Here is a 16,818-nt window from a genome sequence, read left to right on the forward strand (position 1 = left end):
AATCTTGTGGGAGTCTTCTGATAAGTCAATAAATCAGTGCTTATATCATCTATCGGGGGTTTAATAAATTATATATATATATATATATATACATATATATATATATATATATATATATATATATATATAATTTCTCCACAACAGGATTTTCATGACCGACTCCAGATGACTCCTCCAATAATATCAAATCAATTACAAAGTATCTCTCACTTAAATGTGTCGATACAATTGTTGCTAAGAGTATTCTATTCGTTACATTCCACAGAATAAAGCTGTGTATTACAAAGCTAATGCCTAATACACAGTAACAATTCTGTATAGGGCTAGGGTAATTTGCCACATAACAGGTGTATAGTACAATCCTTCTTGATTATAAATCTCTCACTGAACTGTGTCAGATATAGGGCCTGATTCAGACCCACTCGCGAGCGGCTGTCCGCTCGCAAGTGGGTCGATGTTATGGACTGAGCATGCGCACGACGGAGGGAGCTCCGTCGTGCGCATGCGCCAGACGCGACGAGCGAAGGAAAGTCCTTCGCTCGTTGTGTCCGATCAAAGGGGGCGTGCTGTCAATGTTGATTGACAGCACGCCCCCTTTGGTGGGCGTGCCGGGGGCGTGCCTCCCTGACGGGGGCGTTCCCACGGGAACGCCTCCCGTCAGAAGCCGGCCCACTGACATCACTAGTGATGTCAGTGGGAGTGATTTTGGCTCTGATAGAGCCAAAATCACTCCGGAGCTTGCGGTTGAAAACCTCAACCGCAGGCTCCGGCTCGCAAATTCGATGGTCGCGATGGTCTCGACCATCGCGACCATCACAATGCACGCTCGTATAGCCTGTGGGTGGTGACCCACAGCTATACGAGCGTCCAGGAGGACGCTCCATGAAAATGGAGCCCGGCCCTCATTCAGAGCGTGCGCTCTGCTCAGAGCGTACGGCTCTGAATGAGGGCCATAGTTGTGTAAGGTTTATAGTAGCCTAACATAGGGCCTGATTCAGCACGGATCGCAACTGCAACCACGTACGCAGACATCCGATTGTTGTGTACTGCATATTCACTGCATTGCGGGTGCACCGGAATTGTGCACGCAGACAGTAATCCATCGCAGAGTGAGTGACAGGCCGTGAGCAGACGTGCCTGTCCTTTTGAACACCGTTGCATGGGCATGCATACATTAGCCACTGCGATTGCCTACGCAGCTTGAGTACTCTGCGTGCAACAAGACTTGCAATTTCTGAGACAGGTTAGACCTGCTGTAATGATGGGCCGATGTTCTCCGATGTATATTCAAGACTGCGAGGTATTATGGATGTGAGAAAGCAGCAGTGGGCGTCTCTATGCTGGCTGTGCAGTGGCAGACATTAGCATATTTTTGCAGCTGCATTGTGTGCGATTACGCAGCTGCGATAGCAATTGCGATCCATGCTGAATCAGTATAGAACACCTGTAATAATATCTCTCACTATGTGTCTGCAGGGAAGTGGCTGTGCAATACCATACAACTAATATGCTAATGCAGCAGGAGGCATCTGGAGTAAATAGATGCCTCCTGACAGCATTGCAGACTCAAGTGCCTCATTCTAAAATGCAGCATTGGATCGTATGCGAGACCATATGCAATCTGAGTATTCCTGAGGTTACTCAGATTGCTTCTTGGGGCTCTGTAGCCATACCAGGAATTATGGGTTGGAAGACGCAGACCTTGGCCTCGGCACTCCCAGCATGACGCCCCAATTTTCCAGAACGGGGCTGGCCCCGACCCCTCTCTGCCCCCAAACGGATGAGCGTATGTCAGCCAGGCTGTGGCTTTGGAGTAATGCGAGAAATCTCGAAGTAGTGGACCGGCGCATGCGCAGTACAGATCCTGTGCATGCGCCAATGTTCTAATATCTGAGTAGTATGCAAACCTTTGGGTTTGTGTACTACTCTGAATCAGGCCCAAAATGTGTGTAAAAAATATGGAAGCAAAACAAACACTACCAATTTTTATACTAGAAAACTCTGCATTAAGTGAGAGTACCCCTTTTTATTTGACACGAGATGGAGATCAGGACATTAGATCACCCCCATCTGTGGAAAATTTTATTTTTAGGGGTACGTTTACTAAGATTCGTATTTGCTGCCAAATCCAATTCGCTGGACATCGCCGGAATGTTTTGCGCGCCAAATCTCAAATTTACAATGAATCGTGTTTGTCTGACTGTTTTCATTCAATTTTGATCCTCTGTGAATTGTGAGAAGTGCGAATTGAATCATATTGGTCTTTTTTTGCTTGAACTCGCAAATCAAGCAATTCTTAATTTTAATTGAATTGGATTCAGGCAAATTGTTGGATTTGCAAGTTCAAGAGAAAAAAAGCCAATACAATTATAATCCCAACATGTTTTCACAAATATTTCTATCGCTTCTTGGTCCTTTCATTCAAATGGTGGAATCCAAAATGGAGAAAGCTTTTTCCAAACGCAGCTTAATAGCCTGTTTCTGCCATGTATACTGTAAATCACAGACCGTGATGCAGCTGCGTTTGTCTCCTTTTTATAAGGGTTTGAGACTTGTAGTGTTCACTCTAGCTCCGGCGGCAGGCAGGGTGCCGGAGCTAGAGAGGGCAACTTTGTGCGCACGGGCGAAAAGGGGGCGTGGTCATAAAAGGGGGCATGTCTATAAGACCCGTCCCCTTTTTCATCATACTTGGGGGCATGCCCGGCACTTACGGACATGCCGGGCAGCCCCCAAGCGCTGCAGACAGGGAGAACAGATGCCGGGCGCATGCGCCCGGCGTCTATTCTCCGGCGGTGACCGGGTCACCGCACATTTCTCCACCCGCGGGACACTGCGTCCCGCGGGTGAAGACTGCACCCGCAGCCTGTGAGGGCAGGGTGCTTTTTGCCCTCCTTCTGGAGGGCAGGGTGCTTTTTGCCCTCCAGAAGGAGGGCAGGGTGCCGCACCCTGCTAAAACAGCCTAGTGGGAACGCTAGACTTGGGGCCTGATTCAGACGCGCTCGCTAGATGCGGCCACTCGCTGCCAGCGTATGGAATTTCAGCTAAGTGACGTCAAGGCAGCCGCTCGCACAGCAAGGCATATGCACGCCCACTATGTATTGGCGAGTAATCACTTTGTGTTTACAGATGCCCACCAGCCTGTCTTTAGCCGCCCACTAGCGTACATCATCTCCAGGAAGTATATACTGCCATCGGTACATCGGGTTCCATCGGATCTGACCGCAGCACTTGCGGTTGACTGTACCCTACCGCAAGCACTGCGAGCAGTTCAGTGTATAATTCAACCAGGTGACGTGTACTATGATGCTGCCTGTTAATTATGCACGCCCCAGAAAAAGCGTGAAAACACTCTGGCACGCCTGCGTCCGCAACTCCACTCCCCCGTTACTACTGGCCTGTCCCTGTTACCACCCACAAACGGCCTCCCCTGTCACTCATTCCACTGGGCTGTCTTTGCAGGGCGAGCGAGCACATTCCGATCGCTCGTATTAGTTTGCGCACTGCGAACTACACGCATGCGCACATTAGCGAACATTGTCTGCAACGAGCGGCCACTTACTAGCGAGTGGGTCTGAATCAGGCCCTTGGTCCAATGATGCATTGTGTCGATTTGGTGTGTTTAGCTGTGTTTGAGGTGTGATTTGGGTGCAATTTTGTGTTTAGCAAATCCCTGATATGCAAAATCTCCAAAAATCACCAAATCGACTAAACACGATTCTTAGTACATTTACCCCTCAGTGCACTGTTTTAGTCATTGTTTGGTGATCAGACTACAACTACTACGGGGGCACATAGTTTGAAAAAGGGGTCAAAATAATTTTTTCATAGCGTAGGGTGATCACTGGTCAATAGCTTCTAAAGGGACACTTCCTTTGAAAGAGGGAATGCCCCTCTTTAAAAAGTGGGTACACTCATGTATGCAAGTGTGATTATGGGAGTGATAGGGCATTCAGTGTCCTCCCCATCTTATATGGGAAACATGTTTTTTATAGCAAAGGATAATATTGACTGATGATCAACAATTGCTACTAGTAGGCTCTCTGATTTAAACAAAGGGACTCCAATCCTTCAAATGTGGCTGCCCCTTAATTATTGGAAGCCAAGATGTGGGAGATCATCTACCATCCCAGGATTCCATTAGTTTTGTGTAGTGTATTGGCTAATGTCTGGTGGACACACTGATCACCAGACATTAACTTTTATGGTGGCAACTAGTTTTGAAAGAGGAAACTCCCCTCTTTCATAAAAATATGACTCCATCTCTATAGGAGCCTGGATGGGGGAGGTGAGGACTGCATTACTTGTGGCAGTTTTTAATTCACTATGAAAGTGATGTCATCACTTCCAAGTGTTGTCGTCCACAGTCTTGAGGTATATGACATCAGTAATGTTTGGTTTATTTGATTTCACAAATTCAAGTCACAATTAAAATTAAACAAATATCTTTAAGTCCAAGTTTCAGCTGCATCATACTGACCATCATTGTAGCTCCATCATTTGCATTCTGGCATCATCCCAAGGCAATCTGTAGTCTTTTAAATCTTGCATGGTTTTATAATGCTTTACGATACAATACTGTATATAAGAGGAGGAATCCATTTTATTGCAATTTTCTTCCTATATATTACTTTGTATTATCTCACACATACCATTTGCATGTATTTTCTGTATATTTATGCTATTTGCACATTTTAATTATTGGTAGTACCTGTGTGTAGCTTTATTCTCTTTATTATAGACAATGGACCTGATTTAGAGTTGTATGCTAAAGCCGAGGAATGTATTGAACTACGGCTTTGTCAATCCAAACATCTGCATTCAAAGATCCAGCATTGGTTGCATATCATTTCATTAGTGGTCTTCTGAGTAACCCTATAGTGACGCAGAATGGGAGCTGATATGCTGGATCCATATTTCTTGCGTACAGAATTGCAGACGCAGGATCTGCAATGCCCCATAAACGGTTGTAATAAGTCTGCGTTCTTCACCACCACTCCCCCAAACGATCCCTGACTGTCAGTCACACTGCGACAGAGTTGCCGACTTGTAGCTCCCTCCTTCTGGGAGGGAGCTGTCGGGCATCCTCAGCAGGGGGGCGTGTCCCATCAGAAGGGGGCATGACCCGGACTATGTCTAGTCAGTGGGGGCGGGGCATGGGCGTGACAACGCGATCGCGTCATCGCGGCCCCGCCCCCTCTTCACAATGCCAAGATAAATGGCAGGGTGAAGCAGGGGGCGGGCACATGATGACGCGAATTGCGTCATCGGGCCCCCCGCTGACGGGAATAATACTGTATTCACGGGGGGAGCGGCGGCGAGCCAGATGGATCGCCGGGGACCGGGAGACTTGCCTACCTTTCCGGGGGGCCGGGAGCGGCACCCGATTTTCGGGAGGCTCCCGACCAAATCAGGAGGGTAGGTAAGTATGCACTGCGAGTAAATAGTCGCTGTGAGTGACTGCGGTAATGTACCTTGACGCATGCACAGCGTGACTTGGACGCATGCACAGTTTACTGATTGCTCAACTCTGTAAATATCGGCATAGCAAACATCGCTGAATCAGGCCCCATGTTTGTAATAACAAAGAGATGAAGCTGGATACGAAAAAACAAAATGTTTATTTGACCAACTGGTGAGAACATGAATTGCCCAGCTACATGTGCATAGTTCTGAAGGTGTCTTCACAGAAAGAGATTTTATAACACAATGGGCCCAATTCAAAGTCGCACGCAAAAGTGGTCGCCCGTCTGCGAGTTTATGCAATTGTCACTACAAACTCCTTATATTGTGCACATCCATACGGCCAAATGTCCATGTCTCATTGAAAAAGCATTTTCTGAAGTGCTCGCTATGGATAGGGAGACACTCTTAAAACCAAAAAAAGATGAAACAAATATTACGAGGGGTTTTGAAAGGAAGATTGCCTTTATTTCCACTTATAATGACTCTCATAGAGAGATAAGGAATATCATAACAAAGAACTATGATATCCTGAGACAGGACAAAATCTTGGGGGAATTAATCCCTCCTAAACCCATCTTCATTTGTAGACGTAATAAATCCCTGAAAAATATGTTAGCTCCCAGTTTTTTTTTTAAATTCTAAAAAGATAAACTCTAATATTAACTGGCTACCAACAAGACCTATGGGGTGCTTCAAATGTAGCAGTAATCGTTGCACCACATGTGATTACATAGCTAATGGAACCAAAAATATCTATATACCCAATAGTGAGGAGATATATTCCATCAAGGAGTTTATAAATTGCAACTCAAAGTATGTTATCTATGTCCTCACCTGTGGGTGCAATTTGAAATATGTGGGTCGAACTCCTCGCTGCCTTAAAACTAGATTTATGGAGCACTGAAGAAATATGATCAACAAACTACCTTCACACAGTGTATCTAGGCGCTTTTAAGAGATTCATAAAGGGGACCGTAGTTCACTTAAACTGACTGCAATTGAAAAAATCTCTATGACCAATAGGGGAGGGGATCGCTTTAAGCAATTGTGCAAGCAAGAATTATATTGGATATTTAAAATGGACTCCCTTTATCCCAGGGGTCTGAATGAAATGAAAGAATTAAATTCGATTACCTTCTAGAATCACGATTCCCTTCGTTGGATTTTTTGCTAGTTCTGCCTTCCAGTACTCTTCTAGTCTCTTCTATTTATTCCATTGTGTATGTGTCATCAGACACTAATTACCCAATTTATTATAGACTTAGATCCAACCCCTTTTTTTATTAGATAGTTGTAATTATATTATTTATATTATTTAATTGCCTATTATTATTTTTCCATCTTTATTTATTATTTGGTTATTGTCTATTACCTATATGCCATTAATCACCCACTCAATGGATGTTTGCTTCATATCCTCTATTATGAAGCAATGTACATTTAGGTATCATTGCTACATGTTCTATGGTCATATGTTATGTGTTATATAGGTTTAATATCTATATACTCACTCATTTATTTATAGATGGAGATGTAAATACTCCTACATTTATTTACAACATGCGATTGTCATAGATTGTTTTTTATTATTGCATTTAGTTTATAGCGCCTAGTACAGATCACATGACGTTTGTTTACATCATGTGATCGGAGTGTCTGGTGCAAACGTAGGTCTGTTTATTATGTTCATTGTTTTCGGAGCACTTGCTGCTTGTTTACATCATGTGACCGGAATGCTTGTTCAACACGTGGGTCTGGACCACGTGACACAGGAGAGTGTCACATGGTTGAGATCGGACTAATCAGCATCCTTATAGAGGGTTACTATGCCAATGATCCCCCGCTCTCCATGAACGTTCTGTTTACATCACGTGGGCGCAGAGGATTGTAGATGACTAGCGGCAAGGCTTACAAATGATCATGTCGCATTATTTGATGTATATAAATATTCCTACTTTGGGTAAGTCTGTCTCCTTTTATTAGAATACTTTTTATGACTGTTACACTGTTTGATTAGCAGCTGTTGCCACTTAACATTTAAATAGCAAATCAGCAGCCATCTTGGACTACATACTAAGTCCATACTATCACCTTTGATAAAGCTGTGGTTTTGTCACAGCGAAACGCGTCAGGGAGTGGTTGTGCCAGTCTCCACCATCTATTTTAACCAAAGAGTGCCAGTTGGAGGATCCCAAAAAACGTGCTGCATCAGCTGTACCGGTTCATCGCCATACCGTAGACCAAGGGACCAGACACTGCGGAAGTTTGCCAACACTGCTAATTAGGACCCCCTATTCACATTGGACATTGGACTTGGTAATTATCTGGCTTGGAATACACAGCATTTCAGCACCAATTATATGGGACTTTTACTCGGTCCGAAGCACCTATGGACTAGCCATTTATGGTGGATTGGATGACTGTTTTATTGATTGAATTAAATGCCTATGTTTTTAATTATTAAATATTAATGCACTACAGTTTATCCACAGCGCTGCATTTTCGTCTTTGTATGTTATCCTTATATGCCACCATTGGTAACGCCATCAAAACTTGAAGACCGAGCACCTGCTATAGGGCTGGTGGGTTTGAGAACGCAGCGGGTTGCAATGACATGCCTGCGACACTTATAATACGCCCACTGAACCAATCATTTTTGTGTGCACTACTAGCCACCTCCCAGTCACCGCCCATCAGTTTTCTGCTACATTTCTGATACTGTCTGTCCAATCACAACACTACCTTTGTGCATACACTCAGAGTAACGTATGCGCCATAGGAGACTTCAGAATTTTTCTCGCATATACTGTAGCAAAACATCGCTCTATTGCGTGAACATTGGCACTGCGTACGGTTTGGGTGCGACTTAGAATCAGGCCTGGTCCGATAGCTTTGCCTCTTTTCCATTTCATGAATAGTTAAAAAAAGAACACTGTAGCTATGACTTTGTAGATGGCAATAGCGTGACATATAACGTACAAGTTACTTTTAAAAAACGTATTTATTAATTAACAGTTTCTTATATAGCGCAACATATTCCGTTGCGCTTTACAATTGTAAACATTAATAGAACAAAATTGGGTAATAACAGACGGATATATAGGTAGGAAGGCCCTGCTCGCAAGCTTACAATCTATAGGACTACATGTATTGAAAGTTGGATGGCCATCTTGATAAATGTAAGGTCAAAATGTGGGATTTATATTCAGTTAGGACTAGAACATGGATGCACTTCATACCAGGCAATTTAAATAAGTGCCTAAATTTCAGGCACTGATCATTAAATTATGAGTTGCTGTGGTAGAATTGTAGCAGACTCCATTTATTACGTTATTAAGTTATTGGGTACAGTATAAGAAGATTCAGACATTTAAAAAAAGAGACAGTCTCTACACAGCATTTACGTTCTCAAAAGAAAGACTTACTTTCAGATATACAGTATATGTATAGTTTTCATAAAATAATATTAATATTATGTAAAAGTGAAAAGTTCCCAAAATGTGTAACACTTCAAAATACTTTTGTATTTTGTTTTATTTTACAATTAATATATAATTGCTTGCTTCATGACCTGCTTTACTATATTATATTTGATGTGTTTTCAGAATGCGTTCTTGTTATGGGGAGGTAGCAGTATTACTTAGGGATCTATACCTACGACCATGGGCACAGCATCATCCTTGGTAAGCCCCGGTGAGGTGATTGAAGATACTTACGGTGCTGGTGGAGGAGAAGCTTGTGAGATTCCTGTAGAAGTGAAGCCCAAAGCACGCCTCCTCCGCAGCTCCTTCAGACGTGGCCCTAGGGTAATTGGGGCCAGTTTTAAATCCACTGCATCAGTGGACCTGGAATATGCTGCTGAATATGAGCGACTGAAGAAGGAGTATGAAATATTTCGGGTCAGCAAGAATAATGAGATTGCTTCCATGCAGAAGAAAGAGGTGAAATTGGATGAGGAAAATAAGAGGCTGAGAGCGGAGTTACAGGTGCGCAAAGAAACCACATACTGTATGCAAAATGTATTCATTTGTTTCCATCAGTGATCTCAGTGGACACAAAGTACCTAATGAGGTTAAGTCAGGCACCTGTATATGAAATAAGCTTTTTCCACTTAGCCACAACAACTTGTTTTTCTCATGTATCTTGGACAGAGAGGGGGGTACGATTATGTGGATAACCACATGGTACAATGCACTAAAAATGCAGTGCAATGCTGATGCTTCTGTACGTCACTATGCAAAGGTATTTCTGTCCATTGTATTCCAGTTATGTGTGCGCTTCATGTCATGCAAGTGTAGGATTGGTCATCAGCCATTCCCACCTAGCCATTTGGATCCCTGCATTGCTACATGGCTCATGTAGGGAGATATGGTAAATGGTCTAGTTCTGTTGGTTGTCACCTGTTCTTTGGTTTACTGTATTAGGCGCTTCAAAAAACTTATCAGAAGATCCTAAGAGAAAAGGAGAGTGCGGTTGAAGCTAAATACCAGGCCATGGAAAGGGCTGCCACCTTTGAACATGACAGAGATAAGGTGAAAAGACAGTTTAAGGTGAGTCATTGTCAGCTACAGATAGAGGGGGAGATGTATGGTTGGGCGATGTGTGTAAAATTGGTAACCGCACACGTTAAGTACTGTAGTTACTGCTTCCCTTGATGTAGTAACGCAGGGAAGTGATCAGAATTATAGGGCGCTGAAGTGGGAGGCAATGTTAGAACGGTAATGACACTGACTGTTCCGACAACTGTAGCTATCGATTTTGACAGCTGCAGCTGTCGTTGCCGCACCACACATCACTGTTCCTGTCTGTCTGGATTGTGCATACAAAAACAAGAAAGGTGTTTTTTATTATTTTTTGTTTTTTTTAAACCACGGGTGCCACTGGTCATTTCTGACCCACGCATGCTCAGATTCTTTGCAAGAGCCGGTCAGATGCCGAAAGGAGGGAGAGTGTGAGAGTGCAATTCACTGGAGAGGTGAGTTAACACTCTCTCTCTTCGGCAAATTTTTTTTGAATACATGCAGCCAGTGTCTGGACCTACTTTGCCTCGATAATGGACGAAGAAGGTCCAGATATTTACCAACTGTTAGAAGGTCCTTCATACATCTCCACCCAGAGTGTAGTGAGGATTGAATCATTACTCCCAAATACACATACAGGACCAACATTGGGGATAGCACATTACTATATCTTTATGTATAACTAGATGTTATCCCTGGTATTGCCTGTTTTTTTTCTCTTTCAGTACTCCCCTCAATTACGCCATCTCTCTTCCCCATTTCTCCTTTCTCTTCTGTCAATGTCTCTCTGACACTCTTCCCCCAATATCTATCTCCTTTCTCTATTCCCCTTCTCTTTTTATCCTGCTACTGTCTCTCTCTTGCGTCTTCTCTCTATTCAGCGCTCCCCCAGGCTTTTTCTCTTTGTCATTCGCCCCCCCCCCTTTCTCTTTCTTTCACTTTCCCCTCATCTGTCTATTTCTTTTATCAGCAGTTGATTTTATTATATAGATTATCCTTAGCATGAGTTTTTTTTTCATCTTTTCCATTATACCTTTTGGGATGTCGTAACCATTACTCATCCTACAGAGTGTTTTTTATAATTTTACATACCTGTTTGCCCTTTTCCTTCTGTAATGTTATACATTTTTGGTTGTGGATAATGGGCCTGATTCATTATGGATCGCTAGTGTGATCGCAGCTGCGATTACGCACGCAGCCCTGCTTAGAAAACATGCTAATGAATGCTGTCGCAATGCCGTCGAACAGCCAGCATAGAGGTGCCCACTACCGCTATCTCACATCCGTAATACCTTGCAGTCCTGCGTATACATCGGTAACATCAAGTAACATCGGCCCCTCACGCAGAATTACAGCAGGTCTGACCTTACTCAGAAATTGCTAACCTGGTAGCACGCAGTGAGTACACAAGCTGCGTATGCCGTTGCAGTGGCTAATTTATGCACGCCCATGCAACCGCGTTCAAACGGACAGACACAGCTGCATTTCGCTGATCACCGCCCCCAAACACTCACTGTCTGTTAATCACTCTCGTTGGCTCTCCGTGGTCTGTGCGATCACAGTGATGCCTTTGCGCACGCGCACTGCGATGCATATGCACAATCGTCTGTCTGTGTACACTTTAGAAGTTGCGATCCATGCTGAATCAGGCCCAATGTTGGGAAGTTTATATATAATCATATAATGTGTCCAGGTGCTCACGTAATAGTCATCAGCAAAGGGGGGCATTTCCTTCGGGAATCCATACTTGGATATCTCTATAAATGTAAATAGAAAAGAGGGCACTCACCAAATTTCAAAGTATACAAAAAGGTGCAGTTTTATTACCGTAAGAAAATGTACATCAAAGCCATCGGGTAACAATTTAAATAGCTTATTAACGTTTGGCTTTAGTGGATATTTGTTTCTTGAAAATGGTTCTGAAAAGAATCTAAATATTGACCTTGTATTTGATTGTTACCTGATGGCTTTGATAGACATTTTCTTATGGTAATAAAACTTCACCTTTTGGATACTTTAAAATTTGGTGAGTGCAATATTTTCTATTTAAATAGATGGATATTGTCCATCCATTTTAACAAAGTTTAAGTAAAGATTATTGGACTGTTAATTATCTTTTCTTGTGGAGGGTAATGGATCAAATTTCGGAATTTAATTCCAGAAGGTAAATCTGAATACTTAGCACATATTCCAACCAGAACAACCATGTGGTAACCAGCTTTTATGGGAAGTACAAAGGTACACATTAGTGATGAGCCGATGCTATGTTCTCCTATGGGAAAATCATATAAGTGCGAGATAACTGAGTGCAAAATCTATATAATATTATTTCTGTTGTAAACTAAAAGTGATGAAAGTTTAAGATTGGCCTTAAAAATTGGTTTATGGACCCAGAGTGTTCTGAAGGTTACATATTTTACTGTCTAAATACCAGCTTACACACAACATACATTCCCAAATGAGTGATTCCTATCACATGACAATAATATTTTACACTCCGTAATTTTTACTATTCTGTGTTTTAATATAATATTTTTGCTTTGTTTTTTGGAACTACAGCTGAAGCAGCCTATGCAACCATCATGAGGCTCAGTGGTGTTATTCCCCTGATATCTCAGGCCACATTTCCATATTTCAGTTAAATGAGAATATACTAATTTGTACAACTCTTTGGAAACAGATCTTTAGAGAAACAAAAGAAAAGGAGATCCAGGATTTACTCAGAGCCAAGAGAGACCTTGAGGCTAAATTCCAAAGATTGCAGGCCCAAGGGATACAGGTGTTTGATCCTGGTGAATCAGATTCTGACGACAATGACACAGAAGTGACAGGTAATCATCAATTGGTTACCAAAAAATAGCATTACAATAGGATTGGGCTATTGTCACACATATGCATTGTGCACCTGCATGTTGCAGCTCTGTAAATGTGACACAAGTATTTACTAAAGTGTGGCTTTTTAAAAGTGGAGCTGTTGCCCAAAGCAACCAATCAGATTCTAGCTATTATCTTCTATAAGGTATTAGCAACCAATCAGATTCTACTTAACATTTATCGAACACCTTATAGAAGATAATCGCAAGAATCTGATTTGTTGCTATGGGCAACATCTCCACTTCTAAAAACCCGCACTTTAGTAAATATACCCCTTACGCTCTTATGTGCCTGTCCATGCAGGCAGTGTAAATGCTGAGTTCCTGTCACACGTTTGCTGACCTGCTTTAAGAGCATTATTCATGTGCTGTTACCCTTAAAGATAAGATCTCTCTTTGTTGGAATGTAAAATAATGTGACATTTCTGGAAATTTAAAATTGTAACATTTCTATTATTTGATCACCTATAAAAACATTTTATTTATCTTAAACAAAGTTCCTGGCACGCAGTGCGACTACTGGACCAGTGGAGCACTAGGCAGCGAGCCTTCCATGGGCAGCATGATGCAGCTCCAGCAGTCATTCCGAGGCCCCGAGTTTGCTCACAGTTCTATTGATGTTGAAGGGCCATTTGCAAATGTAAACAGAGGTAAGTCAGCTCCATATTAACTGTAGGACATGTAGGGCCAGATTCAGATTTAGGAACAAAAAAAGGGAACAATTTGCACCTTGGTAAAACCATGTAGCACTACAAGGGAGGCGGATTTAGAATGTGCATAGATATTTATAGTTGGGAAGGGGGGTGTCCTAGCTTAATTCCAAACTTCAACCGTTTGTCTGAATGGTGGGTGCAGATTCTCTAGTTGAGTATGGCCTCCTGTGTATGCGACTGCTTTCAGTGAATCGCCTGTGACATCCCCTCAACATTACCGTACTTATTATCCACCTCCCTATTATCTCCCAGTCACCGCCCTGGAACGCCCCATACATTTCTGCTAGTGTGCGTCTATATTTTTGCTACGACTGTGTACTAACAAAATGTAAAACCGAATATGATTAAAAACATAGCTCTACTGCGTCCGTCTTAGAATTAGGCCCATAATTGCATTTGCCCCCTTTGTAGTGCAACATAGTTTGTTCCAGGAGTAAATTTGCTCCTTGTTTGCTCATATTTTTGGTTAGTAACTCTGAATCAGGTCTGTGTTCTCTTTTAAAGCATGTTCCTGGCAGCATACATTATAATCACTGATTCATGGCACATTGGTTAGAATTGCTGCTTTACAACACTGGAGTTATACGTTTGATTCATGATCAGTGCCTTATTTGTGTGGCATTTGTATGTTCTCCATATGCTTGCATGGGTTAAATCCAAAAACACCAGTTACCCGCAACACTCCAACACCAAACTGGAAAATTAATTGGCTGCTGACTATATTGTGTAGGTCCCTCTCGTACCATCGAAACAGCTCTAACCCGTCAAGGCATGGACTGCACAAAACTTCTGAAGCTGTCCTGTGGTATTTGTCTCCAAGACATTAACAGCAGATCCTATAAGTCCTGTAATTTGCTAGGTGGGACCTCCATGGTTCGTTCTTGTTTTTCCAGCACATCCCACAGATGCTTAATGGGATTGAGATCTGGGGAATTTGGAGGCCAACTCCTTAAACTCTTTTCCTACCCTCAAACCATTCCTGAGTAATGTTTGTAGTATGGCAGGATGCATTATCCTGCTGAAAGAGGTCACTGCCATCAAGGATTACCGTTGCCATGAAGGGGTGTACTTGGTCTACAAAAATGTTTAGGTAGGTGGTACATGTCAAAATAACATCCACATAAATGCCAGGACCCAATGTTTTCCAACAGAACTTTGCCCAGAGAATCACACTGCCTCTGCCGGCTTGCCTTCTTCCCATAGTGCATCCTGGTGCCATCTCTTCCCCAGGCAAATGACGCACACGCACCTGGCCACCCCCATGATGTAAAAGAAAACATGATTTATCAGTCCAGGCCACCTTATTCTATTGCTCATGGCACAGTTCTGACGCTCATGTGCCCATTGTATAGATGTGTACACCTAGCCTCAATATGCCATGTGGCACAAGTTGCCTGGCGCAAGTGAGCTGCGCCAAGCGGTGTAGCGTCTTTTTCAGTAGAATGTACATCTTAGTCACAACGCACTGGGCCAAAACCACTTCACTTAATTTGATATGTGACACTTGTATATCTGTGTGCACCTTTATCTGTACATCGGAACTTGGCATGAAATAAATTTGTGGCCACTGCACATCGTGGCACTTCGTATACAAATTCTGACTCGGTCGCACACAGACATAAAAGTGTTGCATATCATATTACTCAGTGCAGTAATTATGGGCACTTTTATTTATTTATTATCAGTTTTTTATATAGTACACACATAGGCCCTGATTCAGAGCCGCTCTTAAGCGGCCGTTCGTTCGTTCTGACCGATGTTCGCACATCTGCGCATGCTTACCAGTCAGTGCGGCCGAAAATCGTTTGTTCGCTATATAGCGAATGCCTGCTATTTTGAGTGACAGAAGGAGGCGTATGTGGGTGGTAACGGGAAGGTGCTTGAAAACGGGGGTGTGGAATTCGAACGCAGGCGTGCTTAAAGGTCAAAACGGGCCTTTTAAGGGAGTGCATAATTAATACAGCAGGGTCATTGACCACGTCACTTGGTTTTTTTTTACTCAGAACTGCTCGCAAAATAGCGGTTGAAAAAACCAGCCACAAGAATAGCGAGCAGTTCATACGCTGTTCGATGTACTCGATTAATCTAATAAATAGCGGACATGACGTATGGTGCAAGCGGCAAGGGGGCGTATTTTTCAAAATTACAACCGCAAGTTTTGCTTGCTCGTTCAGACTTAGAGGCGTGAACAGACCGCAATTAGCGAACGGTTCATTTGAATAGCGAGCGGCTCTGAATGAGGGCCATATTCCGCAGCTCTTTACAGAGAATATTTGGCTATTCACTTAAGCCCCTACCCCAGTGGAGCTTAAAATCTATATTTCCTACACACACTTACACACTAGGGTTATTTTTTTTTGTTGGGAGCCAATTAACCTGCCAGTATATTTTTAGAGTGTGGGAGAAAACCGAGCACCCGGCGGAAACCCATGCAAACACAGGAAGAATATACAAACTCCACACAGTTAGGGCTGTAGTGGGATTAGAACCTCAGTGCTGCCCACTTGGATCGGTCTACGCAGCCCCATACGCAGCAAGCTGCAATGCACTGTGTGTGCGCTGACATTTTCATCCTAGCCAGCATTTCAGCAATTTATGCTACAGTAGCTCTTTTGTGAAATAGGACCAGACGGCCTAGCCTTCGCTCCCCACACGCATCAATGAGCCTTCGGTGCTCATGACCTTGTCGGTTCACCGGTTGTCCTTCCTTGGACCACTTTGGTAGATACTAACCACTGCATGCCGGGAATTCCCACAAGAAATACCATTTTGGAGATGTTCTGACCCAGTCGTCTAGCCACCACAAATTGGGCCTTGCCAAAGTCGCTGAGATCCTTACGCTTGCCCATTTATCCTGCTTCCAACATATCAACTTCAAGAACTAACTGTTCACTTGCTATCTAATATATCCCACCCCTTGACAGGTGCCATTGTAACGAGATGGTCAATGTTATTCACTTAACCTGTCAGTGGTCATAATGTTATTATGGCTGATCGATCGAAGGAAGGTTGAGCACAGCTCAAATGTCATAATAGTTATCATTAGGTGCTGTCTTTATTCATAGTCTATCTGGTGTTTGTTAAAATGACTCAGGGCCTGATTCAGAGCCGCTCGTAAGCTCCGAGCGATGTTCGCACATCTGCGCATGCGTATGGGTCGTAATGCGCATGCGCCAACCAGTCAGTGCGGTTGGAAATCGTGTGTTCGCAAAATAGCGAGTGCCTGCTACTTTGAGTGACAGGATGAGG

The 16,818-nt window shown here is 43.1% G+C and overlaps 1 protein-coding gene across 5 annotated transcripts in view; it reads left to right on the forward strand.

Moving 5' to 3' along the window:
- Positions 1-16,818, forward strand: part of NPHP3 (nephrocystin 3) — an 83,816-nt gene that overhangs the window by 7,289 nt on the left and 59,709 nt on the right. For 4 of the 5 annotated variants that reach the window (XM_088462810.1, XM_088462813.1, XM_088462814.1 and 1 more), the window contains exons 2-5: positions 9,069-9,449; positions 9,888-10,013; positions 12,664-12,814; positions 13,354-13,506. In XM_088462810.1, the coding sequence (XP_088318936.1) occupies positions 9,126-9,449; positions 9,888-10,013; positions 12,664-12,814; positions 13,354-13,506 (754 nt within the window). In that variant the 5' untranslated portion in view covers positions 9,069-9,125. Of the gene's footprint in view, positions 1-7,582; positions 7,780-9,068; positions 9,450-9,887; positions 10,014-12,663; positions 12,815-13,353; positions 13,507-16,818 lie in introns of all 5 variants that reach the window. The other variant, XM_088462811.1, reaches the window with a different exon arrangement.

Source organism: Taudactylus pleione, unplaced genomic scaffold, assembly GCF_031769625.1.
Source record: "Taudactylus pleione unplaced genomic scaffold, aTauple2 ptg000053l, whole genome shotgun sequence".
NCBI lineage: Eukaryota > Metazoa > Chordata > Amphibia > Anura > Myobatrachidae > Taudactylus > Taudactylus pleione.